This window comes from Enhydra lutris, unplaced genomic scaffold, assembly GCF_002288905.1.
Source record: "Enhydra lutris kenyoni isolate GAN:26980312 unplaced genomic scaffold, ASM228890v2 scaffoldscaffold76, whole genome shotgun sequence".
Lineage (NCBI taxonomy): Eukaryota > Metazoa > Chordata > Mammalia > Carnivora > Mustelidae > Enhydra > Enhydra lutris.
Window position 1 is genome coordinate 781,915 of NW_019154160.1, and position 25,754 is coordinate 807,668.

General features: G+C 41.6%; 1 protein-coding gene across 1 annotated transcript; it reads left to right on the forward strand.

The window, feature by feature from the left end:
• Window positions 1–1,812: 1,812 nt before the first annotated feature.
• LOC111160526 (RNA binding motif protein 34) lies at window positions 1,813–21,241 on the forward strand. Its single transcript, XM_022523687.1, has 11 exons — window positions 1,813–2,159; window positions 2,272–2,446; window positions 2,626–2,762; window positions 6,395–6,626; window positions 7,352–7,411; window positions 8,387–8,430; window positions 14,442–14,525; window positions 14,683–14,746; window positions 16,537–16,576; window positions 16,802–16,920; window positions 20,901–21,241. The coding sequence occupies exons 1-11, from the start codon at window positions 2,107–2,109 to the stop codon at window positions 21,180–21,182; spliced, it is 1,290 nt and encodes a 429-aa protein (XP_022379395.1). The 5' UTR covers window positions 1,813–2,106; the 3' UTR covers window positions 21,183–21,241.
• The last annotated feature ends 4,513 nt before the right edge of the window (window positions 21,242–25,754 follow it).

A 25,754-nucleotide genomic window follows, 5' to 3' on the forward strand; every position in this document is an offset into this window, starting at 1 on the left:
TCCTTGATTTTGTTTCTAAAAGATTAAGTAATTTTAGTTCATTTCTGTATATGATGACTGACTGGAACATACATTTCCAGCCTGTATTAGCAGAAGGGGTTAACTGACATACCAAAGAAAGGGAAATACTATACCTATAAAAATTAAAAGTCCATTAACCAGACACAGGATTTATTAGGCAATTTTTATCATTGTATATACACTCTATAGACTATTTTGCTTGATTCCAAACATGAATATTTATGACTTGGAGATTGTCTTAAAGACAAAAAAAAATTATTTTTTTTAACATGTGGAACCATCACCAGCAGATTTTTTTCTTTTTTCTGTCTTGTCATTTCACTGGACTTTGACTTTTAGCGTACTCTGCCGCACTGCACATATAGCACTTTTTCCCACAGAGATTCATTGGTAGCATATTAAAAACTGAGGAGGCCTGTGAAGAGACACCTGGCTAAGTTCCTTTACCCCTACTGTTTTCAATCTTGTCTGGTCATGAAACCTTGTTTTTCAAGGAACTACTAATACAACCTACTTTGTATGTTACAGAAACAGTGCTCTAAAAGGGACTGATTCTGAACTTTGTTGGAGTTGAGGTTTATACTCTTGGGCCTTTCTGCCTTCCTGACAATTCTCCCTTCTCTCCAGCTCCTCTGGAGTTTGAGAATTTCTTGGTATTACCAGAATTTGACTTAAGTTTTCATCTGGTCTCCTGAACTAGCTTTTATCAACCTAGCTTAAAATTAAGAGGATTTTTTTTTTTTTTTTTTTTTTTTTTTGCAGTGCAATTCGATTTGTCCCATCTTTTGTGAAATACTGCAAGGTCAAAATTAGGGGAAACCTAATTCAAACTCAGAAAACAAAACCATGGGGCGCCTGGGTGGCTCAGTGGGTTAAGCCTCTGCCTTCGGCTCAGGTCATGGTCTCAGGGTCCTAGGATGGAGCCCCACATCGGGCTCTCTGCTCAGCAGAGAGCCTGCTTCCCTTCCTCTGTCTCTCTGCCTGCCTCTCTGCCTACTTGTGATCTCTGTCAAATAACTAAATAAAATCTTTAAGAAAAAAAAAAAAAAGGAAAACAAAACCATGGCCAAGCAGATGAATATTTTTTTTTCACCATTTTTCTGATGTGTTTTATGTAAGGTAAGTTATATTCTCAATGACTTCTGTTAAGAGCTTTCAGAAAGCAGGTCTATACTCAGAGTCAAAATTCAATCCGATTTAACCACCAAAGTTCTGGATTCAATTATCTAATTATAATCTAGTATTTATCTTTTGTTACCTAAAAATCAGTTTACCTATGTTCACTAGGTACAGCAAATAGGGGTACAAAATGGGATAAGTAAGACACCCATTCCCAGACATCTAGAGAGGGTTTGATGAAGGGTTGGAAAAAATCTATTGCAAATAGCTAAGAACTTTTCGTAAGTGAGATCTCAGCTGGGCCTTGAAGAATGGACAGGATTTTGCAGATGAAGATGAGTAAAGACATAATTTTGGGTGAAGGAATAACAAGAAATTAAAAAGGGTATAATGTGCCGGTTTGGAGGGAGAGGAGTCTGGAAGTTAGGCTGAGAAAATAGCAGGAGTTCGGAGCGCCAAGGATCTGGTAGAATAAGGCAGAGCAGGATAGGGCTGGGGCGTCCACTGCTTTAAACTTAACTTTGAAATGTGTCAAATTTCAAAAAAATTGCCAGAGCCAAGCAAAGAATACCCACGAACGCCTGACGCCGATTCACTAATTGTTAATGTTCCGTAGCCGACATCCCTGTAACCGCCGTTCTTGGTAAACCCCTCTCCCTCTTCGTCAGCGACTCGGGGGTTTTCGACCGTGTGTTCCGACCGCTTGAACTGAAGCCCCACACCCCGCCTGGCTGGTGGTTATTTATACTTCAGGTCTCAGGACTCCCGAAGACTCCTTCACTCCGAGGAAACCTCGCAGACCTGAAGAGATCCAACCGGGTGCCGGAAGCCCTGCCCCAGCGGGCGGGTGTCTCCGGCTCCCACGCGGCCTGGAGCGGAAGGGGCGTGGCCCGGGAGCGGAAGTGGCCGGGAGCCCGCAGTGCGAGCGCGCGCGAAGGCTGCTGTCCAGGAAACCTTGGGGTGACCATGCCCATGGAAGGGAAGAATAAACAGAGGAAAAAGGCAGGTGCGGTGGAAGGGTGAGTGGCGCGTCGCACGGCTGCCTGGGCGAAGATGGGCGTTTGGGAGCTCGGGTGGGCGAAACGGTGGGGCGCGGCGCGGCGCAGTTGAGCTTGTGACGTCGGTGTCTAGGGACCACCCGGACGGTGGCGTCAGCGGGAATCTGACAGAAGACTATGTGGTTGGACAAGTCTCCGGCAGCTTGTTCCAGGGCCAGCGGCCCTCCAGAGACCGCGCCGCTCGGCTGGCGTCCCTCTTCAGCTCCTCGGAACCTCCGCTGCAGCCCGTGTACGTGCCGGTGCCTAAAGTGAGTCCCCGCGTTCTCTCTGCCTCGCTGGGCCTGGCTTCGAGGGCGGGGCAGGTAGGGTTAGTGTGAAGTCACGTTTCCTTGCTGGACATCCAGTGGGAAAGAAAACCTGCTAATTTAGAAAGACTCCTAAATGATTGAAAAAGATGAGGGGTCAAACGTAACTTCAATTTTGAAAGGAGAACACCGGAAAAAGGAAACGGGATGAGGAGGAAGAAAGAACATCCCGAATTCAGAGACCACTCTTGGAAGGACTTTCAAACAACATGAAAGCGAAGAAGAAACTTTCTGACGCAGACAAAAGGGTGGCCAGCAGGTTAGTACAATCCTCTTAGTTGACGTTAAGTTAGACGGTAGAGGAATTAGGCTTCTTGGACTTGCGATACTCATTTTTTCCTCATTTCATAGTTCTCATTTTTACCAAAACTTAAAAGCTTTATTATGGGAAATTTCATGTACATTCCAAAACTTTAAAAGGATGAGGGGGACCTCATATACCCAGCATCAGCTGTTACTCACACTTGGCCAGTTTTGTTTCATCTTTACCCCGTTCATCGCTCCCGCGCTAAGTGGAAGCAAATCTGAGATCTGTAATCTGAATCTGTAAATATTTCAGCCGTGAAGAAGGTGAGTTTTGTTTTCTTAAACTTACTAAGTCGGAGATCAGATTTCTGCCATTAGCTTAAAAAAGTTTTCTTTACAGTTTATTTGATCAAGATCCAAATAGCGAAATGAAACAAGATCGGATCGGGAAGGAGACAAACCATAGGAGACTCTTAATCTCTGGAAACAAATTGAGGGTTGCCTGGGGGAGGGAGGGAGGGAGAGGGTGGTGAGGTTATGGACATTGGGGAGGGCATGTGCTATGGTGAGTGCTGTGAAGTGTGTAAACCTGATGACTCACAGACCTGTACCCCTGGGGCAAATATACATTCTATGTTAATAAAAATAATTTAAAAAGAAAAAAGATCCAAATTGCAGTAACATCACAACGTTCCCGGGTAACTTTCCTCATGAAGCCACTCTCTTCAAACCCCTTATTTCTTGTTTCTCTCTCCCCAGGTGATGTTACCTAGTCAGAGAGCTATTAATGCTAACAGTTACTAACCACTACTTTTTATGCACATCCTTAATTTCTTTCCCTTTCTCTTAGAGAAGGGTGTCTTCCTCTTTGTCCAAGATTAATTCAGTAACCTGTGATGTGTATAATAGCACAGACCTCTTCTGCCTCCTTAAGGATTGTGCCATCAGGTATATGCATTTTCTTCTTTTTCCTGTGTCTTTTCTCTGTCTACCATACAAATGTGCTCAAGATTCTCATCCTAAAAAGAGAAATCCAACAAAACCAAACCCTGTCTATAGTCCTGCTTCCCCGTTTGCTACCTATAATTCCCTCGGTCTTTCTCTTCATAGTCAAGCTTTCAGAAAAATGTGATACTTGTGTTCTCTTCCTTTTCTGGATCTGTTTTATCTTCCATGAACTTGTAGTCTGATTGTTTGCTTGTTGTGGTTTATTTTTATTTTTATTTATTTTTATTTTTAAAATTTTTTTATAAACATATAATGTATTATTAGCCCCAGGGTACAGGTCTGTGAATTGCCAGGCTTACACTCTTCACAGCACACACCATATCACATACCCTCCCCAATGTCCATAACCCCACCATCCTCTCCCTACCTCCTCCCCCCAGTCACCCCGTTTGTTTTGTGACATTAAGAGTCTCTTATGGTTTGTCTCCCTCCCGATCCCATCTTGTTGTGTTTGTTTTTCTATGATCTGATCAAACTTCTGAAACAGTGCTCAGTGGAGCCATCCTGACCTAGTTGCCATATTTAATAGACAGTAAGCCTTTGTCTCGAGTCCTCGCTTGCATTTCACACGGCTGCTTTTCTTTCTGCAGCTGTTAGATTTTTTGATAGCAATCTCTTCTGATTCTCTTTTTTTGTCCATTCCTTCTCAGTGTTATTGTGGGTACCTTTTCTTTTGACTGCCCTGTAAGTGTTGATTTTCCTCAGGATTCCATTTGGTCACCTGCTCTGGCTTTTTCTCTCTCTACCATTCATTCTGAGCGATCTCTTTTATTCCCATGGCTGCATCGTTCTCACTTCTCTCCTGATCTGTTTGCCTGCTGGATTTGCACCTGTATCTTCCTCTATATACAGTTGATCTTTGAACAGTGGAATGGTTAGGGGCACTGACCTCCACACAGTAAAAAATCCACATAGAACTCTGATTCCCCCAGAACTTAACTGCTAAGAGCCTACTGTTGACTAGAAGCCTTACCAGTACTATAAACCGTTGTTAAACAAGTATTTTATGTTATATATAGTATATATTCTTATAATAAAGTAAACTAGAGGGCACCAGGGTGGCTCAGTGGGTTAAGCCTCTGCCTTCCGCTCAGGTCATGATCTCAGGGTCCTGGGATTGAGTACCACATCGGGCTCTCTGCTCAGCAGGGAGCCTCCTTCCTCCTCTCTCTCTCTGCCTGCCTCTCTGACTACTTATGATATCTCTCTGTCAAATAAATAAATAAAATCTTTAAAAAAAATAAACTAGAGAAAAAGTGTTAATGAGAAAATCCTAAGGAAGAGAAAATACATTTATAGAACTGTACTGTATTTATTAGAAAAAAAGGCACTTGTAAGTGGAATTCAGACACAGATTGTTCAAGAGTCAGCTGCACCTCAAGTTCAGAATACTTCATCAGACCTGTTCTCTCCATGAGTGGTACCACCAGCTTTTCAGTTGCCAAAGCCAGTGACTTGGGAGTCATCTTATACTCTCTCTTCCCTACACATCTGATCAGCTGCTAAGTCCTGATGATGCTTTTAATTTAAATCTCTTCCTTTCTCTAGTTGGTCTGCTGTCTTCTCAGATACATTCAATTACAACTGTCTCCTTATTGATCTCACTTATCCAGTTTAGCCCCCAGGGACACCTGGCTGGCTTGGTTGGAAGAGCATGTGACTATTGATTTCAGGGGGTCGTGAGTTTGAGCCCTATGCTGGGTGTAGTGATTACTAAAAACAAACAAAAAAAATGAAGATCCTGGGGGTGCCTGCCTACTTCTAATCTCTGTCTGTCAAATAAATAAATAAAATCTTTAAGGAAAAAAATAATAAAAAAAAAAAAAAAGAAGATCCTGGTCCTGTTCTCTGTTAGGAGAGATGCTCAGATCTCACTTATCCACATGCACCATCTTAGAATGTACTTTTAACAAGTAGTCCTTTAGCTATTACAGAACTATTATAAATAGGAAGTCTGGTTTGACTAGGTTGTGAGTTGACCAGATTGCTTTTTATAAAGTATTTTGCAGCCCATATTAACCTTTATAGACCCCACCAGGAATGCAGCAGTTCCCCTAGAGTTCTAGAGCCAAGAATGAAACTAGGCATTCATAGAGCATAAACTAAATCTCCAAGAGCTTTAAATGAACCAACTTTTGTTGAAATGAAGTTTGGTTGCTCTGCTGTTACCTGGCAGTTTTAACATATCTTTAAAAAATCGAGCTTCATTTTTTTCTAATCTTGAGTTTTCTGAAGATACCAGTCACTTTTTGATAATGCTGCTTTTTAAATTTAAATTTATTTATGAGTCATACATTTATATTTGGGAAAGCCAGAAGTAGGTGGGAATTTCTTTTTTTTAATTTTTTTTTTAAGATTTTATTTATTTATTTGACAGAGATCACAAGTAGGCAGAGAGGCAGGCAGAGAGAGAGTAAGGGAAGCAGGCTCCCTGCTGAGCAGAGAGCCCAATGCAGGGCTCCATCCCAGGACCCTGAGATCATAACCTGAGCCGAAGGCAGAGGCCCTAACCCACTGAGCCACCCAGGTGCCCTGGGAAATATTTCTGATTCCTGTGCTTTGTCAAATATTACACCTGACGTCGTGACTCTTATTTCTTCTTTTTGCCCCCCCCCTTTTTTTTTTTGCCTCGTGAAGGGAAAATGCTCTAGCAAGTGCTGATTTAGAAGAAGAAATTCATCAAAAACAGGAACAAAAAAAGAGTAATTCTCAATCTGGTATTAAAGTAGCAGATAAAAAAGTACTTGATGATGTAGATCACACAGTTGTAAATCAAAGGAAGAAAATTGAAATTAACCAAGAGGAGGAGAGATTAAAGAATGAGAGAACTGTGTTTGTTGGGAATTTGCCTGTCACATGTAACAAGAAGGTAAGTGTGTAACCTGCATGTTGTAAAGATTCAGAGACATTAATCAAACTTTGTTTACTCTTTACTGATACTCTTCCTTTATTGAATAAGTGCATAATTAATAATTACTAACATTTAACTTCATTAAAATGACTACATTCATCATTCTATGGATTGATTCCAGTATACACCCTCTCCTTTCCTTTTTCATAGTCACTGCCCTGATTCAATCTTTTGTAAATCTTACTTGATGTGTTGTGGTGGCCTTCTATCCCAGTTTTTTTTCTTTCTTCCAACTGTCTCTTCTGTTACATGTAACTAGAATATAAACCTGAAATTGTGCCTAGTGTATAGCAAGAGGTTCAATGAATGTTGTGTAAATGAATGAATACATCCTAAGTTTCTTCCATTGTGTGGGGTTCACTAAACCCAAAATAAACCCCTTTACTTTTATAGTTTATATGTGGTAAAGATTGAAGGAGAAAAGTGTTGTGTACCTCATGGGTAGTAACAAGAACTTGAGTTGTGTTTTTATGAATATATATATGTATACACATGTGCATATGTATAAATTTCAGAATTTTTTTGTCTTCCAACTGAATAGTCATTCATTCTTGAAATATTCTTAAAATAAAACCTGGCAGTAAAAGATTATCAGATAATTATCAGATTACTTAATCCTTTTTATAACACTTATTTGATGTTCTGAAAGTAAACTAAAGTATATGTATACTTTTTTGTTTTAGAAGCTGAAGTCATTTTTCAGAGAATATGGACAAATAGAATCTGTACGATTTCGTTCTCTGGTATGTGTTCTCCCCACCTTGAAGTTGCAAATCTTAAAATGTATTGCATTTAAGTCAGACTTATTAACATGTTGGTATTAGTGAGATGGAGAAACACAGCCTTTTGAATCAATAGGTTCAAATCTAGCCCAAGAGAAGTGGTGTTCTTGGTATATAGTATTGACACTTGGACTTTTCATAATTTAATGAGTTCACATAGTGAAATGATACCGTTGTTGGAGGGTGGATATTTGACTTTTGTTTCCAGAACATCACTGACAGAGTTGTTGACTTGAATTTCCATCTCTTCCATAAAGTTGTCAGGGAAAAACCCTGGTCAGGTTTTTCCTTCACTGTTAGGTAGTACTAAAGGAATGCTGTGTATGTCTGAAGATAAGTGAGCTTGAATGTAAAGGGGGTTTCCGCTATTTGGCCAATTAAAGATACCATGTTGTTGGTGGTGTTTTTTTGTTTGTTTTGTTGCCAGCTGGCATATAGCATATTATCAACTCTTAGCATATGGATGAAATAGTATGTCTTTACATTATTTACCAATTTAGTTCAGTATATTTAAAATCCTGTAGAATTTATCATAAAATATTAATTTAGAAATGTTGCCTTTTTCCAACTTATTTTATAAATGTTTTCCTTATATTTTCATACGCATTTTCAACTTCAGTGCTCCCTCATGACCAGAGACTCCTTGAATCATCTGACATAGTCGGAGGGCACATTATGTTTACTTCCATCTAGATGGAGGGTTAATGACTATGAAAACTGAATATGGTCCTATATCACTGGAAGATTTTGTCTTAAGCCACCAGGTCTCGTTCATATAACGTTAGGAGAGGATGCAGTATTTCCCTTGAATGTTTTTAATCACATCACATCAGAATAAGATATTTAGAATTCAATGAATTAAAATATAATTAATTTGAAGTAATATTTCAAATAATGAATTTTCCTTAATACTCTTTTTTTTTTCTCTTTTAAAAGATTCCAGCGGAGGGAACTTTGTCCAAAAAGTTGGCAGCAATAAAGTAAGTTTATAATTACAAAAAGGGAGTAGTTTTAAACTCTCTTAAATTTTGGTTAAAAGTTGAGATCATGTTTTCATGGGTTTTTATATTTGGGTAAGACATTGTACTGGACCATTTTCTTATGTTTGTAATAGCATATAAACTTTTCAGGTGTTTGTCTTTAAGCCTTAACAGAAATGGTAGAGTGACAGAAAGTATTATAAAACAACTTATTAGAAAAATGTGCCATGAGAAATTTCAAGGACATTTAATCAAGCATAGTGTTTGGAAGAGAATAAGAAAGTTTTGTGCCTAGCTATTCCAGTGTAAATCATAAATACTGTATTTTGTCAATTCTAAGGCACACATTTTCCCATATCTTAACATTTTGAAGCAGGGTGCATCTGAAAATCAGGAATGCCCCATAGTTGCTGTTGGTTGGTCAGGTTTTCCCAAAGAGAATGTTTGTATCTGTCAGTCACCTAGGGGTACTGCCAGCCCAAGACCACTTCAAGCTCTCTGAGGGTTTGGGGACCATGCTCGTAGTGTGGCTTGTGGTTCATATTCTCAGGGGATTTTCCCCTACCCTCCTATCTACCTGATGCCAAGGATAAGACATTCAAGTTTCCTTACTACTCCGTTATTTCTCATTAATCTTAAAAATTTAAATGTAATTGAATTATAACATGCAAGTTCAAAGTATTCAACCTTTATTTCTCATTTGCCTTCAGTTCTGTGCAGGGTTTCCTATTAATCTCTAATGTTGGTGTTTTTTTCCTAAGGACATGAAATAGTAGATTTTACAAGCAGAGTTGTATATATTAGATATAGATATATTAATAAGTATAAAGATTACATCTATAGATATAGTTGTATTAAATAATAGATTTTCATGGTGCCATGAGAGTCTAAATAATAGACTCTCATGGCACCTTAACCTTTCAGTTAAGGGTCCGACTCTTGATCTCAGGCTTGTGAGTGCAAGTACTGCGTTGGATTCTATGCTGAGTATGGAGCCTATTTTGAAAAACAAATAAAAAAGTACATGCAGTGAAAAGTTTCTCTCCTAGACCTTTTCCCTATGCCAATTTCCTGCCTCGGGCAGCTGTTATTTTTACTTTTTTGTATAACCTCCTAGAGAAGTTTTATGCATTTATAAGTTGGTACACATATACGTTCTTCCCCACACACATAACTTTTGACACAGTAGTATTCAGTATGGGTACTCCACATTTCCTTTTCTCCACTTACTGTAAACTGAAGATCAGTTTATCAGTGTAAAAATTGCTTCCCTATTTTTCAGAGCTACTCTGTATTCTGTAAGGTATATGATAACTTGTGTCAACAAACTCTCCTCTCGTGGGTGTTGAGGTGTTTTTCGGTCTTGTGGCCATTACAGATAATGCTTGAGTGAATAACCTTGTTTGCATGTGATTTTGTACATGCTAGAATTATCTCTAGGATAAACTTCTAGTAGTGGAATTGTTTGGCCAAAAGGGTATTTGCATTTGTCATTTTGACTGCTATCTCAGAGATGGTAACCTATGTGTATTTCTGTACCTTTACAAATGTATGTTTTTGAGCTTTTCAATGATAGTTGAAAAGTGATACTTGTAATTTGCATTTCACTTATGAGCAGGCATCTTTTCATATATTCAGGAGTCTTTTGTGTGTCCTTTTATCTAAATTATTACTATCATTTGCCCATTTTTTTTGTTGTTGAATTGTTTCTCATTGATGTGGAATGTTGAGGAAATTAGCCTTTAGTGATTTGAATTAAGAAATATTTTCCGTTGCTCTTTTGCTTGGAGGATTTTTGCCATGTAAAACATACTTTGCTTTTCATATAGTCCATTCTTTTAGCTGTGTTTCTACTTCATTAAGATATAACTTAACCTTCAATAAACTGCATGTGTTTGAAATCTATAATTCTGTGGGTTAAGCGTATGTATGTGCTCATGAAGTGATTGCCATGCCCAAGATACTGACTACTTCATCACTCTGCATATCATCACCCCCACCCATCCCCAAGCAACCACTGACCCCCTCCCTGTCTCTGTTGTTAGTTTGCATTTTCTAGAATTTTATGTAAATGGACTCATGATGCAGGAGGTACTCTTACCTACTTCTTTTGCTCAGTATGATGATTTGGAGATTCGCTCCTACTGTTGGATGTTCAGTGGCTCGTTCTTTTTTTTTTTTTCTTTTTAATTGCCCAGTAGTATTCCATGGTGTGGCTGTGCCAAAAGGTGTTCATCCACTGACCAGTTTGATGAATATTCAGGTTATTTCCAGTTTGGGGCTGTCATGAATAAAGGTTCTAACAACATTGGTGTACAAATTATTTTTCTTCCTAAAGTATCTGGAGGCGTGGGATTGCTGGGTCTTGTGGTAGGTATATGTCGCTTTTCTCAGAAGCTGCCAGATTAATATCCAAAGTGGTCACATCGTTTCACATTCTACCAGCTGTGTGAGAACTCCAGTTGCTTCACATCCTCAGCAACACTTGTTGTCAGTCATTGAATTTTAGCCATTCAGAAGGTTTGTCATGTGGTTTTAATTTCTGTTTTGCTGATGACTAAAGATACTGAGTGTCTTTTCTTGGGCTTATTGGCTGTTTGTATCTAGTCTTTGGAGAAATGTCAGTTCAAAAATTTTACCCATTTTCTGGCAGCTTGTCTTTTTAATTTTTTTAATTTTTTTAATTTTTTGTTTTTTTTTCTTCAAGAGAGTGGGGAGGGGGAGAGGGAGAGAGAATCTTAAGTAGGCTCCATGTGTGGAGCCCAGTACAGGGCTCAGTCTCACAACCCTGAGATCATGACCTGATGGGAGATCAAGACACTTAACCGACTGAACCACCCAGGTGCCCTGACTTGTATAGAGCTCTTTATTGTGGATGTAAGACCTTTTTCTGATGTGTATATGTTTTGGATATTTTGTCCTAGCCTGTGGTTAACTTATTTAAGGGTGTCTTTTGAAGAGCAAAAGTTTTAAATTTTACTGAAGATCCAATGCAGAGAGTGCGGTTTTTGGGTCGTCTGGTCGGGGGTAGCGGGGTTCTCTGTTGTCCTGGTTCAGCCTCAAATGCAGGCAGACCATGTCTGTGTATCTGTGCACACCCAGCTGGCCTTCCCTCCTGTGGCAGCCCCACTGTCTTGTGCCTTTGGTGGGTCTTGTGCTGGAGAACATTTCCCACTCTTTGCCCTGCAGTAGGTACTCTGGGGGTAACAGAGTTTGCTGCCTCTGCCCCAGCAGCTTCGCCCTCTCCACAGGGAGAATTGAGGTGGGGCTTTGTGCCCTTTCCACGGGAGCCTTGGCTCTTCTCTTCTGTAGCCCACACCCCGTGGTTGTTTTGGGCTCTCGCCTGCCCTCAGTCATTCCCGGGGACACCAGCAGAGGTGAGTGGAGCAGAGACTGCTAGTGGGTGTGCATCCCTGGGTTGGCAGCATCCAAGAGATTCATTTCAGGCCCAACCCACACTATGCTTTAGCAATTTATTAAATCCTAGCTGAAATCGGTCCAGTTGGCTTGTCTGGCACCTGTCCTGTGAGCCAGAGCTGCCTCCTCTCTCCTCTGATGGGCCTGTCTTTGCTTAGCTTTCAAGCTGCTTGGTTTCCCTTTGTCTTCAGCTCTGATGATTTCAACAGAAGTCACAATGTCGTAGGATGTCTGGCTTCTTACTGTTAGGGTGGGAATGATGCTATTCCTGGCTTTCTACCTTCTAGGTAGAAGTAGAACTCTGAATGTCATTAGTGTTTTTAAATCATCAGCCTTGATACAAAACATGTTCTTGCCACATAGAAAGGAGCAGTATTTCATTCTTGGCCCTCTTCATTCCCTGTGCCAAGAAAGGGTCTTTTATCATGAAGTAACAGTACAATTAAGAGTTTTAAAGTCATTTTCCATTTAGGTTGTCTTGGGGTTTGTCCTAGTCCGTGGAGGCTGCGATAACAAAATGGCACAGACTGAATGGCTTTACAGACAAAAGAAATTTCCTTCTCCCAGTTTCAGAGGCTGGCAAGTCAGAGAATCGGATGCTAGCATGGTTGCATTCTGGTGAGGGTCAGCTTCCTGACTCGTAGCCAGTGCCTTCTCACTGTGCCTCACATTTTGTGCTGTAAGATAAAAATGTTAAGCTGTAAGATAAAAAAGGAGCTAAGAGCTCTGTGGGGTCTCTTTTTTAAGAGCCCTTGTCCTGTTCATGAGAACTCCACCCCCATGACCTCAGCAACGCCCAAAGGCGTCACCTTCTGTTACCATCACATTAGGCATTAAATAGATTTCAACATTACAAATTTGGGGAGGATGCAAACATTACAACACTAGGATTGCCCTAGGACATGCTGATTAGGATGTTACCAGTGTTGCAGGACTGAAGGAAGAGCTCTCTGAGTCAGCTAGATTTGTTTTAAGTCCTAGGCTGGCCACTCCTTGCCTTGTGATCATGGCACTTCTCTGAGTCTCAGCTTTCTTATACATAATATCAGAAAAGTAACACCCATGTCAGAGATATGAGCTTAAATGAAATACATAAAATGTCTAACATGGTTCCTGGTATGAAGCATTCAGCAAACTGTAGCTGGTTTCATCAATATAAAACTCTCAGTGTAGCGTATTATTACAGAATGCCAGGAGAAATGCCCTGACGTTTCCCAGTACCTTTTTTGATGGTACTCATTTGTTTATTAGCATTTTTGCTACTTCAAAGACAGTAGGTCCATGGCTTCAGAGAGAATCAGTGATCATTACTAGGCTCTTTTTGCTGATTGTTCACATCTAAGTTATGTGACCTTTCTGCAAACCTAGTGAATTAGTGGGTGTAGGCACGGAGCAGCTATAGCTGCTGTCATTACAGAAGAGTAAAAATCAGTCACAGCATGCTTCCCGTTGAAAGAACATAGCACTACCTCCAGTCCGGACAAAGGGGTCCAGTCTGAGTCCCATCAAACCTCTGGATCTGACTGCCAGTTTGCCAGGAAATAGGGAGGACAGAGGTACACATTAAACTATACTGTGGGCTTGCACTCAACAAAATCCAGGCTGGAAAATTTGATAGGTTGAACAGTAAGGTAGAGAGAGAAAAGGAGAACCCCACAGGGGCACCTAGGTGGCCCAGCTGGTTGAGTGACTCTTAGATTTGGCTCAGGTCATGATCTCTGGGCCCTGGGATCGAGCCCCACATTTGGCTCCCCACTCAGTGGGGAGTCTGCCTTTCTCCTTCTCCCCCTCCCCCTGCTCCTCTTGCTCGCTCATTCTCTCTCAAATAAAAAAATAAAATGAAGTGGGGCACCTGGGTGGCTCAGTGGTTAAGCCTCTGCCTTCGGCTCAGGTCATGGTCTCAGGGTACTGGGATCGAGCCCCTCATCGGGCTCTCTGCTCAGCAGGGACTCTGCTTCCCCCTCTCTCTCTGCCTTCCTCTCTGCCTACTTGTGATCTCTTTCTCTGTCAAATAAATAAATAAAATCTTTTAAAAATAAATAAATAAAATAAAACAAAACAAAATAAAATAAAATAAAGGAATACATACTTGAATGGTAAAACTATGTAGCCACACAAGGAAATGGTTTCTGTAAGAGTTGGGGTGGTAGTTACCTTAGAAGGAGGGGAGGCACAGACAGAGGCTTTGGGGTGGGCAATGGCCACAAGGATATTGATCTTTAATATTTCTCTAAGCTGTACACATTTGTGTAGTTTCCATTTTGCCGTAAAAAGGACAGATCAAGTTAGCTGTCACATCTGTTTACATGTGTGTTAGGTATAGAGCTGCATCTAAGATTCTCATTCCTAGCTTTATAGCATGGCACGGGGGCCTGCTCACTCTCTCACAGTGATCAATGACGAATAAGGCACAGGTGACATGTATAAAGTTGTGTGTTATTTTTTGAGTTGTTATCAAAGATTTATTAAAAGATATAAAACTTCCCCTGGAATTCTTGTCGTATGTGTTGATTGAGAGTGAGTAGGAAACAAGCTGTATTGTTTTAGTGACTTTGAGATTAACAGATTTCATATTGTCTTTTTTTGTTGTGCAGACGTAAAATTCATCCTGATCAGAAAAATATTAATGCTTATGTAGTGTTTAAGGACGAGAGCGCTGCTACAAAAGCATTGAAAAGGTAACTTCACTTCTTTGAGATTTAAGTAGAATGATTGTGTTTGAGTATGTCTGAGCACACGTGCTTTATTCTTTGGTTTGACTTTAGAGTGAATATTACAGTTCGTAGTTGTGCTCGTTTTTAACGGCCATCTTCCCCCTTCATATTTGTAATGCAGAAATGGTGCCCTAATCGCAGATGGATTTCGGATTAGAGTTGACCTTGCATCCGAGACTTCATCTGTAAGTGGTACTGGAGTTGTTTAAAGAACTTCACTAGAGTCTCAGAGGGAGAAATGCTTTCTTCTGAGCTTTTGCTAAGAGAGGAGTGGAATCAGCGGTGAGTGTGAGGGAAGCCGAGAGGGAAACACTTTTGCCCTGTGTGGTCACAGCGTTGGGGCCCAGAGTGGCACAGGGACCTCAGTCAACAGCTTCTGAGAGCACGGTTCTCCCTGCCCCCCTACCCCCAGATCAAGTAATCAGAGAGAGGTAGCCTGCAAGGGATTGGAGACCATCAGGGCCAGCACTCTATTTCACCTACTGAGATCAAGAAAGTTCAACTGCTCCTTAAACTGTTTTTGAGTCTCTACCCGGTGTCAGGCATGCAGGGCTGATGCATATATATAGTCTCAGTCCTTTAGAAGTTCACGGTTGGAGGTGAAGACAAACAGATGGGCTGTTTTATGATAAATACACAAGATGCTTTGTCAGCTTAGGAATGGGACGCTTGACTTGGGAAGGTGCCAGCAAGAAGGTACAAAGGAAGGCTTCAGGAGAACAGGTGCTCTGTCAGACTTGAAAGATGAGTCAGTGTTACCTAGGCCCAAGAAATTTTAAACAGTAGATGTGGTGGGGGCCGAAACTTAATTTGCTTCAGGAATGGCAAGAGCTTGATACAGTTATTAGCAATAGAGTGTGAGGAGAAGCGGCAGTAAGAGTTGCTACTAGAGAAATAGGAGGGGCCAGATCATGAGGACTGTGGTCCGCCATGCTGAGGAGTCTGGATTTTGTCCAGGAGCAGTCCCACAGGTTGAAATGCAGGAGATTTGCAATTTACAAAGGTCTCTCACAGTGAATGAAGGCTGCGTTATAAGAGCTCAGCACAGAATCAGAGTTGGGTGTCAGTGACTTAGCTGACAAATGACCAAGGCCTGGTAGACCTCTCTGGCTTTGATCCTTGACCCATCCTGAGGGCCAGATCCATCTAACGCCTGTGTTATTTGTTTGTTTGACCGAGGGAGAGAGACACAGAGAGAGAGGGAACACAAGCATGGGGAGTGGGAGAGGGAGAAGCAGGCTTCCTGCTGAGCAGGGAGCTCCATGCTGATGCTGATGCTGATGCTGGGCTTGATCCCAGGATCTTGGGATCATGACCTGAGCTAAAGGCAGACGCTTTAACGACTGAGGCACCCAGGCGCCCAGCCTGTGTTAATTTAAATAAAGTCTTATTAGCACACAACCGTATCCATCAGGTTATGTGTTAATGTGCTGTGACAGGCAGAGGGGAGAGTTACAACAGAGACCACATGGCTGGCAAAGCCCAACATACTTGCTGTCTGGCCCAGCACGGAGAGAGCTGGCCAGTCTAGCATGCCCTTCGTGAGCACTGCCACGTGTCAGTGCAAAGTGTGAACAGAAAGCTCCTTCCTCCAATGCTCGCTCACTTTAGGGCAGGAAGACGGAAGAAACAATCAAACGGGACTGGTGTGTGGTTAAATCAGGAGATGGAGACCAGTCAGATAGGTGGGGTGAGGCAAAAGTGAATTTTAGGGGGCACCTGGGTGGCTCAGTGGGTTAAAGCCTCTGCCTTCGGCTCAGGTCATGATCCCAGGGTCCTGGGATTGAGCCCCGCATCGGGCTCTCTGCTCAGCGGGGAGCCTGCTTCTCCGTCTCTCTCTGCCTGCCTCTCTGCCTACTTGTGGTCTCTGTCTGTCAAATAAATAAATAAAATCTTTAAAAAAAAAAAAAAAGAATTTTAGGATGACTTCCATTTTCTCCTCCAGTGATTTTTATCAACCCTCTTTATGTTTCAGAGAGACAAGAGATCAGTGTTTGTGGGGAATCTCCCATACAGTAAGTTTGTTTAAACCAATAAAAGTACCCATTTATCATTAAAATAATAGAGTAGACTTAATGTTTTAAGAGTAACTTGAAAAAACGTAGAATGTTAACTTGACTGATTTTCATGGGGCTTGCTCTATCAGCTATATTATATTAACTTGCTATATTATTTAGCATCTCCAGCTTTTTCTAAGGCGATCCTGTCCTTACTTGCACTTTGGTTGAATTTGTTTTTAGAAATTGAAGAATCTGCAGTTGAGGAACACTTTCTGGATTGTGGGAGTATTGTAGCCGTGAGGATTGTGAGAGACCGAGTTACTGGAGTCGGCAGAGGGTTCGGCTATGTGCTCTTTGAGGTATGGGAGTCTAGTGCTCTGTCACTGTCCTCTGAAATGTGCTGGACAGGCTGTCACTGCTCTTTCATCACTCAGACATAACGGTCACCATCACCTTCAGATTCCATCTTCAGAAACCTGAACTCATACCTGCCGTAATAGAGAATTGTTCCTATGGTTGCACCTCCCCAAAAGCCTTGCTAGTTCCCTTTTTCTCCATAGTAATGTTATTAAATAATGTTTTCGCTATTGGACATTAAGACATTAAGGAATGTCTTGGAAGGACATTCCTTCCAAGAATTGACAGTTCATGCAGGTAGAAGGAAATTTTAGTGTTTATACAAAGTTGGTTCTGTTTAGCTATTATCCAGTGTTTCATGCCTATTATTATTAGAATATACATACTACCTTATGGCACTTAAGTTTTTCTTCCCTCTACAAGCACACATTAATACGTTTCCTTTCAGGTTCTGTGTCTTATATATAGTTGAACTTGTATCTGTGAACACATAGCACATTTTGCAACCTGCTTTGTGTTGTTTTCTATTGTGTGAGTACGTTCCATCGAGTGATGTAAAATAATTTATAGTCTTTTCCTTGATGTTGGAAATTTGCAGCATTCTCCCTTTTCCCTGTAATAGTGAAATTGGAGTGGTTGTTTTTTTCCTTCAAATATTTGCTGGCAAATTTTGATTATTTCTTTAGGGTAGATTCTCAACAGGCTATTACTGACTAGGTCAAGATGATCAGGGAGTAGAAGGCAAGTGGAAGACAAAGCACAGACAACTTGCAAACCCGCCCCCTACCTCAGCTGGCTCCCAGGTGGCAGCCCGCACAGGGTGTGTCAGAGGTTCCAGGTGTCAAAGCTACCAAAGGTGTCCCTCAAATGAAAATCGCTATTGATCACTATTCTGCCTTATCGGTCGCAAAACGTGACCAGATGCATCCTAGGCCTGGTGTATGGACCGAGTTTGCCTTGCCGTGAAGGCCATGAAGAACCCGCTGTTTCTGACCCATGGAAAACACTAGAAAACCAATTTTACAAGGGGAAATTACCCAATTTTATGATTTAAGTAGTTAGTAGAGGACAGTGACAGAACAGGAAAGACTGACATCGATCATGATCTAAGTGACATTCCAACACACGTAGTCTTTACAGCCAGCTTCTCTAGGAAACCTCCCCAGTTGGGTTTTAATTCAGTCGGGTACTGGTTTCTTATGGCCCTGGTGGAGGTCTCCTGGCCAGAAACTGCTAGACCAGAGATGTGGACCTGATCACTTTAGACCAATGAGGAGGAAACCTCACACCGGTCTTAAGATTGGCAGCCGTGCTAGTCACTGAGGTGGCTGTCCCGTCCCCGAGACAGACAACTTTGTACAAGGACAGGAATAAAGAGAAGGCATCAGGTTTCCGCCAGGTTACTAACTTCTAGCCAAAAGGTGGGCTTTCTCCTCCTGGTAAGGTAGCCACAGGCTAAAGGATTGCCTGAGCAATCAGCATGGAAGTGTTCCAATTAGTACTCCTTTAAAACCCCTGAAATGAGAGTAAAGGAAGAGAAGAGAAAGCACTCACCAAGTTTGCTCTGAAGCTAGGAGTCCAGATGAAAAGCCTGAGCCCCATAGTTTTTGGAATGTTGGTGTTGGGATGCAGTGCTGACAGCCAAGAAAGAATTCCTGAGATGTCTTTGGCGCAGAAAGGTGATTTTATGAAAGCAAGGGACAGGAAGGCTGAAAGGACTGCATTTTAAGTGTGAGACGTAGCTGATTAAATACTTGGGAGTTAGGGGAGGAAAGGACAAAGGGAGGTGTCCAAAAGGACTTTATTATGGTAAAGAAGACTCCCAGGATCCTGTGGGCCTGGCAGTTATCAAGCTAAGGAAGTTTATTTTTCCCTCTAGTGAGGCATTAACATTAATGTAGTTGAGAGTTCCCTGGAGGAATGTTATCTTTTGCCTGTCCCAAGTATTTGTCAGTAGGCTGCAGGTTAAAAACAAATTTGATTTTATTTACATTCCCTTCTGCCTCTGTTTCCCATATCACTGTGGAAGGGAGGGTGATGTTAGGGCTCTAGGAAACTGAATCCATGGGTCTCTGGAATTTAGGCTGTTGATAAGGATGCTTTCTCTTTGTGAATGACTAAAACATTTATTAACGGATGGACACTCACATCCTGTGATCTCAGTTAACCATTTGTTTTCCCCTTCCCTTAGTTTTTTTTTTTTTTTTTATGTTCAGTTAGCCAGCATATGGTACATCATTAGTTTTTGATATAGTGTTCAACGATTCATTATTTGTGTGCAACACCCAGTGCTCATCACAACACGTGCCCATTGACCTGTTACCCCATTCCCCACCCCACCCCCCGTAACCCTTACTTTGTTTCTCAGAGCCCAGAGGCTCTCATGGTTTGTCTCCCTCTCTGATTTCTTCCCATTCCGTTTTTCCTCCCTTCCCCCGTAGTCCTCTGTGCTATTCCTTATGTTCCACGTATGAGTGAAATATGATAATTGTCCTTCCAAGCTTGACTTATTTCACTCAGCTTAACCCCCTTCAGTTCTGTCCACGTTGATGGAAATGGTGGATATTCATCCTTTCTGATGCCTGCGTAATATTCCATTGTGTAGATGAACCACATCTTCCTTATCCATTCATCTATTGAAGGGCATCTCAGTTCCTTCCACTGTTTGGCTATTGTGGACATTGCTGCTCTGAACATTGGGGTGCATGTGTCCCTTTTTTTTCACTACATCTGTATCTTTGGGGTAAATACCCAGTAGTGCAGTTGCTGGATTATAGGGTAGCTCTATTTTTAACCTCTTGTGGAACCTCCATACTGTTTTCCAGAGTGGCTGTACCAGCTTACATTCCCACCAACAGTGTAAGAGGGTTCGCCTTTCTCCACATCCTCGCCAACATTTGTTGTTCCCTATCTTGTTAATTTTTGCCATTCTAATTGGTGTGAGATGGTATCTCATTATGCTTTTGATTTGTATTTCCCTGATGACTGGTGATGTTGAGTACTTTTTCATGTGTCTGTTAGCCATTTATCTTCTTTGGAGAAGTGTCTGTTCATGTCTTCTACCCATTTCTTGACTGGATTATTTGGTTTTTGGGTGTTGAGTTTGAGAAGTTCTTTATAGATTTTGGATACCAGCCCTCTATCTGAGATGTCATTTGCAAATATCTTCTCCCATTCCGTGGGTTGCGTTCCCTTAGTTTAAGGGCAACCAAGAACACCTGAGGAATCTCACAGTCATCCTACTGGGGATACTGGGGGTTGGGTTGCTAGGTGTCCGCTTGTGCTTTGCCCTCAGCTTGCCTTCTGCTCCCTCATCAAAGAGATGCGGCCATGTTTAGTACTCTTGCTGTGTTTTATTACCAGAGAGCTTTTGACAGAGGTGGGCATAGCCTTTTGTTTCTGTCTTGACTGTGTTGGAGTAACCTTACTGTCTCTCTGCTGTCTACTCTTACTTGATAAGGTGGTGAAGTCCTTAACAAAAATTTCATGAATATTCAGGACTGTTAGCATTTAGTGGTTTTATGTTACAATAAAAGAGTAATAGAATTTGGGATCTAAACAGAGGGCTGTAAGGCGTCTAGTTGAACATCTCAGAGACTGTTCCCTTCTCTCAAGTTAGCTAACACAGTGGGGCTTCTGCAGAAAGAGCCTGTGGGTGGGTGGGGGGAGGGTTCAGTGGTTTAAAAGATTGCATGTAACCAAGGTCATTGGCCAAAGCTCCCCTTCTACAGTGAGAAAGATGAAGCCTGTCAGGTTGTGACATGGCAGCTGAGTGCTTCCTGGGGGAAGACTCGTGAGGATCATGATGAAAACAGCACTTCAAGCACAGCTGGTGTAACCCAGGGGATTGGCTCTCGTGGAGATGGAAATAGAAGTCTATGGGCAAGCTGGAAAATTGTTCTAATCCATTCAGGTCACAATTTTAGTAGTTCCTTTGCAGAGGAATTTCTGGTCGAAATTAATATATTAATTTTTATTGCAGAATACAGATGCTGTTCATCTTGCTCTGAAATTAAATAATTCTGAATTGATGGGAAGAAAACTCAGAGTCATGCGCTCTGTTAATAAAGAAAAATTAAAATCAAATTCAAATCCCGGCTTGAAGAATGTCAGTAAACCTAATAAGCAGGGACTTAATTTTGCTTCAAAAAATGTCGGACCTTCTAAAAGTTTGTTTATTGGAGAAAAAGCTGTTCTTATTAAGAAGAAAAAGAAAGGACAAAAGAAAAGTGGACAAGCTAAGAAACAGAAAAAACAGAAGTAACCACCTGAAGATTATTTTGTTCCCACTGAGTACTGGTAATAAATGTGTGGTAAACCCATGAATTGAGTTTCAGAGTTTTTTATGGATGGTGCGTGTGAAACGTGGAAACCTGTTCAGTCTGTTCACTTCGTAATAACACCTTTGAAGCCTTTGTTTTAAAATGTAGGCAGATTAGTCACCAATGATTATGTGTTTCTGCTGATGGACTAGAGCAGTGTTCTCATACTTCTGATTATGATCTGTTGTAGTAGCTTTAACTTTACTTTGTGACCAATACAAACATGGATATATTTAACTGACACGAAAGTTGCACATGACAGTACTGGTCCTTGTTACATCTGTTGCTTTCCGATATATGTATAGTTTGAAAGATTTTAGACTTAGGGTAAACACTTAGAATTTTAGTGGTTATGTACTAGTGTAAGTTAGTGGTTATATATTAAAGTTAGAAATATGTAACATTTCAGATGGTTATTTCGAGAATTATTTGGGATGAGACTAAAGTGAGCACATTTATATATATATACATATATATATATATATATATATGTATATGTATATAATATACCTACACATACACACACCTTAATACTGACTGGACCTAGACAGAGTCGAAATACTGCTCAAATACAAATCCCAGTCCCTAAGAAGAAAGGGTTTTAAGGGCTGTTATATAATAGCTACTAATTTTTTCCCCCATTCTCTTGAACTTGTGAAAAGTGGACTTCTGGGTTTTTATTTTCTTTCAGCAACCTTGTTAATAAACCAACCCAAGAATATTATATGAAATGTTGCTTTGATTTTTTTTTTAAGATTTTATTTATTTGACAGAGATCACAAGTAGGCAGAGAGGCAGGCAGAGAGAGAAAGAGGGAAGCAGGCTCCCTGCTGAGGAGAGAGCCTGATGTGGGGCTCGATCCCAGGACCCTGAGACCGTGACCTGAGCTGAACACAGAGACTTTAACCCACTGAGGCACCCAGGCACCCCAGTTGCTTTGACTTTTTAACCAGTAATTAAAGTTGTTACTGAAGTCCTTGGCAAACTATCAAGCAGATTTCTAATTTTATTTGTTTTTTAATTCGAAAAAATATTTTCCCAGGAAAACTTGTGATTCTTAAATTAGTATCACACAGTAGAATGAAACTGTCCTTCAAAAAAAAAATCCCATTTAAGGGGTATTTTCTGATAAAATATGGTAATTAAGTCACAAAGTATAAAATTCAACAAGGGGAGAGAGTATCAGTGCATTCCCCTGGGGCTCAAGTTCATGCTATGGCTGCTGACCATCTCACAAATCTCACCAAGCTGCATCTGTGCCCAGGTGGGAGGAGTGGGAGAAATCCAGGGGTGCTGCTCTGAGGCAGGCAGAATCCATGATATGTGTATCAGGTGAATAAGGGGATTGAAGGACAGTGAGTTATTACTGATTACTAAAAAAATATTTCTTTTGGCCACAGCACCAGGAAAACCTAATGGGTCTTGAAAACATAAATTCTAGGGGTGCCTGGGGTGGCTCAGTGGGTTAAAGCCTCTGCCTTTGGCTCAGGTCATGATCCCAGAGTCCTGGGATCAAGGCCCGGAATCGGACTCTCTGCTCAGCGGGGAGCCTGCTTCCCCTTCCTCTCTCTGCCTGCCTCTCTGCCTACCTGTGATCTCCGTCTGTCAAGTAAATAAATAAAATCTTTAAAAAAAAAAACAAACCCGTAAATTATAAAAATCAGAGCTCTATTTTCCTATATCCAGAGACTGGATATTTCCTGTTTGGCATCCCCTATGGTGCTTAGAACCTAGTTTTTCATAAATATGGTTCAATAAATACTAATTGGTAATCTTGAGCATTTTTTTTTTTTTAAGATTTTTATTTATTTATCTGACAGAGAGAGATCACAAGTAGGCAGGCAGAGAGAGAGAGAGAGGGAAGCAGGCCCCCTGCTTTGCAGAGAGCCTGATGCGGGACTCGATCCCAGGACCCTGAGACCACGACCTGAGCCGAAGGCAGCGGCCCAACCCACTGAGCCACCCAGGCGCCCAATCTTGAGCATTTTTGCATGTACTTCCAGTTAAGCTCACTGTAGATGGAGATCATATATGGTATATAATTTTCTTGTGTGTATCTTAGTGTTTATTAGTGTCCATTATGTTGTGTATGATTTATAGTGTATATATAAATTTGTGTTATTTCAGTCTTTAACATAGAGTGCTCCTTTGGTCTCTAGGTTTTTGTGTAAATAGCCCTGGACTGGAGTGTAGGGGCATCTTGTTCTTGACCCAGCTCTGTGGCTGTGTGTGCAAGACCTTGGATAAGCCTCTCAGCCTCTGTAGCTAAATATCTTGATTGGTGAAGTAAATATCAAGATATCTAAATATCTTGATTGGTGAAGTAAGGGGCATGGACTAGAGCAGTGTTCTCATACTTTTTGATTATGATCTGTAGTAGCTTTAACTTTACTTTGCAACCAGTACAAACATGGATATATTTAACTGACATAAGTTGCATGTGGCAGTACTGGTCCTTACTACACAGGTTGCTTTCATGTTTTATATATATATATATAATTTTTTCAAGATTGATTTATTTGAGACCGTGTGAGTGCATGAGCAGGGAGGGGGCAGAGGGAGAGAGAGAATCTCAAGCAGACTCTCTACTGAGTGGGGAGCCTGATGCCAGGCTTGATCCCAGGACCCTGAGATTGTGACCCGAGCTGAAACCAAGAGCCAGATGCCCTGCTTTTGGATACTTTAAATTCTATTTTATTAAAAAGACTGGTTATGATCCACTAAGGGTATTACAACTCACTAATGATTTGACTCACAAACAAGTGTGGGGATTCCATACTGTTTCAGGATTCTGTGCTTGTGTTGTACAACAGGGGTTTTTAAATGTAGAGCCATTAAGGGCTAACAAGGCACAAATCTTGCTCTGACTGTGCTTTCTATAAGCGTGGTTCCTGGTATATTTTACCTCATAGGAGTGACCTGAATATTTACCTCATGTTTACCGTGCACAACACAGGGATAGTTATTTGTTCATTGAGGAGTCACAATCTTTTTTTTTTTTTAAAGATTTTTATTTATTTGGAAGGGAGAAAAGGAGGGAGAGAGAGCATGAGCAGGGGGAGGCACAGAGGGAGAAGCAGGCTCCTCACTGAATGGGGAGCCTGATGCGGGGCTCCATTCCAGGATCCCGAGATCATGACCCAAGCCAAAGGCAGACACTTAACCAACTGAGCCACCTAGGAGTCTTAATCTAATGGCAATGTAGTCTGTTCAAGTTTTCAAGAGAGTGGAATGCTAGGCCTCATGTCATCTGTATGGCCTTGGACAAGTCTCTTTTGTTCCTGAGGCTCGGGGGTATACTTCTAACAGCTGAGGTTCATTGGCAATGTTTTGGAACAAGAAGAATGAGAATGTACATTTGCATTGAATAAGGAGAAGCTTTCTGTGTTATTTTGTTCTGTGTACATCTCAGTTATTTTCTTTGCATTGGAACATAATGCATCTCCTCACACTTCTCCATCCTCCACCCCAGGCAAAGCATACATACCTTTGGTCCAATTTCCAGTCTTCCATTGGGTCTCAAGTTCATCATGACTCCAGCAGAAGGGCTTCCCGGGACTCCTGGACTAGGTTAGGGCCTCTGAATGTTTCTGTAAGTACGCTTGCAATAACTTCTGACACCAGCTACCCAGAGTTAGGCCAGACTTCATAGGTTAAGAGCACAGAGAGCACAGCCTCCTACAAGACTTCTTCAGACGCCAGGCGGGCGGGGGTGTTTCCAGGTCAGAAAGCTGGCTTTTCTAACCAGCTGGCTACTAATTAGGGGGTTCCCATTACTCCTTCAGGGTCAACAATTTATAAAGACAATTCTGGAGCATGTTACACTTTTTTTTTTAAAGATTTTATTTATTTGAGAGAGCACAAGCAGTGGTGTGTCTGGTGGGGGGTGGGGGGAGGGACAGAGGGAGAGGGAGAAGCAGACTCCCTTGCTGAGCAGGGAGCCTGACACTGTGCTTGATCCCAGGACCCTGAGATCATGACCTGAGCTGAAGGCAGACTGAGCCACACAGGTGCCCCTACACTTATTTTTTTAAGTTTTAAGTAATCTCTATACCCAGTGTGGGGCTGGAGCTCACAACTGGGAGATCCAGTTGCACGTTCCTCTGACTGAGCCGGTCAGGTACCCCAGGAACATGTTACACTTAGGATTACAATTTTACTATGGCAAAATAAAATACAAACCAAACCAGCCATAGGGAAAGACGCATAGGGAGAGGTCTGGAAGTGTCCCACACCTGAAGCTTCTGTTGTCTCCTCCCAGTGGTCAGAACACCTCACCCTCCTTGCACATGGCACACTACAGAGTATTGCCAACCTGGAAGACGCACCCGCTTCTGGGTCCCGAGTTTTTATTTGGGTTTCATTATGCAGGCCATGAAATTCAACTCCATCTCCCACTCTCCTTCCCTCCAATCCCCTTCCTCTCCAGGGATATCACCAGGATCAAAAGCCCCAACCCTCTAAACACAGTTGGTCTTTCTGGCCCGCCAGCCCCCATGAGGCGGCTCAGCACA

Excerpts from the sequence above, each read along its gene's own strand:
- LOC111160526 (XM_022523687.1), top strand. The coding sequence starts at position 2,107 with ATGCCCATGGAAGGGAAGAATAAACAGAGGAAAAAGGCAGGTGCGGTG. Across the intron at positions 2,160-2,271 it reads AAGGCAGGTGCGGTGGAAGG|GGACCACCCGGACGGTGGCG; the intron begins GTGAGTGGCGCG and ends GTCGGTGTCTAG. Across the intron at positions 7,412-8,386 it reads CTGTACGATTTCGTTCTCTG|ATTCCAGCGGAGGGAACTTT; the intron begins GTATGTGTTCTC and ends CTCTTTTAAAAG.